This window comes from Carlito syrichta, unplaced genomic scaffold, assembly GCF_000164805.1.
Source record: "Carlito syrichta isolate Samal-C Ts95f unplaced genomic scaffold, Tarsius_syrichta-2.0.1 Scaffold130427, whole genome shotgun sequence".
NCBI classification, from domain to species: domain Eukaryota; kingdom Metazoa; phylum Chordata; class Mammalia; order Primates; family Tarsiidae; genus Carlito; species Carlito syrichta.
In genome coordinates this window covers 5,477-7,617 of record NW_007074523.1, presented here as the reverse complement: position 1 = coordinate 7,617, position 2,141 = coordinate 5,477, and the positions used below count along the sequence as shown (strand labels likewise).

The following is a 2,141-nucleotide window of genomic DNA, read 5'->3' as shown; positions in this document are numbered from 1 at the left end:
CCGGACACTGCAGCCTCAACCTGCTGGGCTCCGGCGATCCTTCCGCCTCAGCCTTCCAAGTAGCTGGAACTACAGGCGCGTGCTACCACGCCCGGCTAATTTTTTTTGATTTATTGTAGAGATGAGGTCTCGCCAAGTTGCCCAGGCAGGTCTTGAACCCGCGGGTTCAGGCAATCCTCTCACCTCGGCTTCCCAAAGTGCTGGGATTACAGGCTGAGCCACCGAGCCCGGCCAATTGTTTGGTTTTCTTTGGTTTTATTCTTATTCCATTTCTTCCCCGAGAGTACAAATCAAATCATCAGGAATATCCAGATGCTAGAGGTCTTTAGTAGCAGAAGGAATCTGGCATGACAAGATGTAGCTTTAGTATGGAACTGAGATGTAAAATTAGACATTGTCCCTTCAGCCTCAACTTAAGAGTGAGAATGAACTATGGTATTTTTCTATCTTTTTTGGGGAGGGTGGGTAGTAAGAAGAGTAATAGATACTTGAATGAACAAAAGTAAGTTTGGGATAAAAATAGAGAGATGGTCTTCTATGGTAATTCTGGACCTTTACTGAGAATAAGTCTTTCTACAAGAATTTCTCTAAAGGAATATGTGATATTGTACTCTCTTGTCTTCTCAATCATTCTCTTTGGTTATTTGGAATTAATTTTTGTTTAAGAATCAATCGATGTTACCTTTCCTCACTGATTCCCCATATGTAAATAAATTTAGAACTGCTTCTACCAGGCATCTTCCTACTTGTCAAATCTGCACTTTTAAATTTTATTGTTGTCATTATTATTACTATTATTCTTTTGGAGACCGAGTCTTGCTCTGTTGCCCAGGCTGGAGTACAGTGACAGAATTATAGCTCACAGCAGCCTCAAACTCCTGGGCTCAAGTGAAAACCCACATTTTATTACACAGCAACAGAGAATGTGGTGGGGAGGGACAAGAAGAAAAGAAAGAGGAAAGATCACTGCCTTGAAGAGGGTGGAGTAATGTGGAGAAGGGAGAGGAGACCCCAAAGACAATGCTGCAGGGTTTGGAGAGACTGGTTTCTCCTGGAGCCAATTTTCATTTCAAAGTCATGTTCTTTTATTTCCCTCCTCCCCTCCAGGCAAAATGAAGCAGAATCTGGTGCAGATCTTTTTCATGCTGCTGCTGCTGCTGTTGGGCCTGGGCCTGGGCCTGGGGCTGGGGCTTCATATGGCTGCCGCAGTCCTGGAGGATAGTGATCAGCCGCTGAATGAATTTTGGTCCAGTGACTCACAGGACAAAACTGAGGCTGCTGAGGAGGGAGAGGGCACTCAAACCACAGAAGCTCTGGTGCTTAACAACAAAGGAGTAGTAGAGCCTGGCTGGCCCGAAGAGTCCATCCTCAGTGAAGATGAGGTTGGAGGAAGCAAGATCCTCAGAGCTGAGGCTCCCTTTCAGGGGGACAAAGACTATCTGAAGTTTGACCTGACAGCTAGGGAATGCAATGCCATGATGGCATCCAAGATGAAGGTGGACAATGAAAATTGCATAAACCAGTACACATTCATTCATGAGGATCTAGATACGGTCAAAGCTGTCTGTAATAGTCCTGTCGTTGCTTGTGAACTCAAGGGGGGAAAATGTCACAAAAGCTCTCGTCCTTTTGATTTGACCGTCTGCAAGTTGTCCAAACCAGGCCAGATCACTCCAAACTGCAATTACTTAACTTTCATTATGGAAAAGGCCATTGTTATAAGCTGTAATGACATGAAGTTCCAGTTAATACCTGGACAATGAAACAACTCATTCTTTTTTTCCTCTTTACCGTTCCCTCTTCCTCTTCCTTTTCTGCTTCCTCTTATTCATGTTGCTTTCTTCTTCTTAGGTATTCTGCAGAGAAGGTATTAGGAAGAGAGGATGGACTATTCTTTGTCAATCTCTCCTGAAAATATAATTCTTCTTTGCCCTGTGGGTCACCCAACTTGCATTTTGTTCCTGGGATTAGAAATGGCAGAATTATGTTGCCTGGTTTTGCTAGGCTCTCTGTCTCTCCTGTCCTATCCTCTGTCCTGGAAATGAATGAGTGAAGAGCAGCTCTAGTCCCTACTGTAGTCCTGGTCATCATTCTATTCCCTGGTCTGAGTTTGCCTCTGGGTATGGAGCTGGAAAAGTTTA

General features: G+C 44.2%; 1 protein-coding gene across 1 annotated transcript; it reads left to right on the top strand.

Moving 5' to 3' along the window:
* Positions 1–1,112: 1,112 nt before the first annotated feature.
* On the top strand, positions 1,113–1,763 carry RNASE10 (ribonuclease A family member 10 (inactive)). The gene has a single exon (XM_008049004.1). The coding sequence runs from the start codon at positions 1,113–1,115 to the stop codon at positions 1,761–1,763; it is 651 nt and encodes a 216-aa protein (XP_008047195.1).
* Positions 1,764–2,141: the final 378 nt, after the last annotated feature.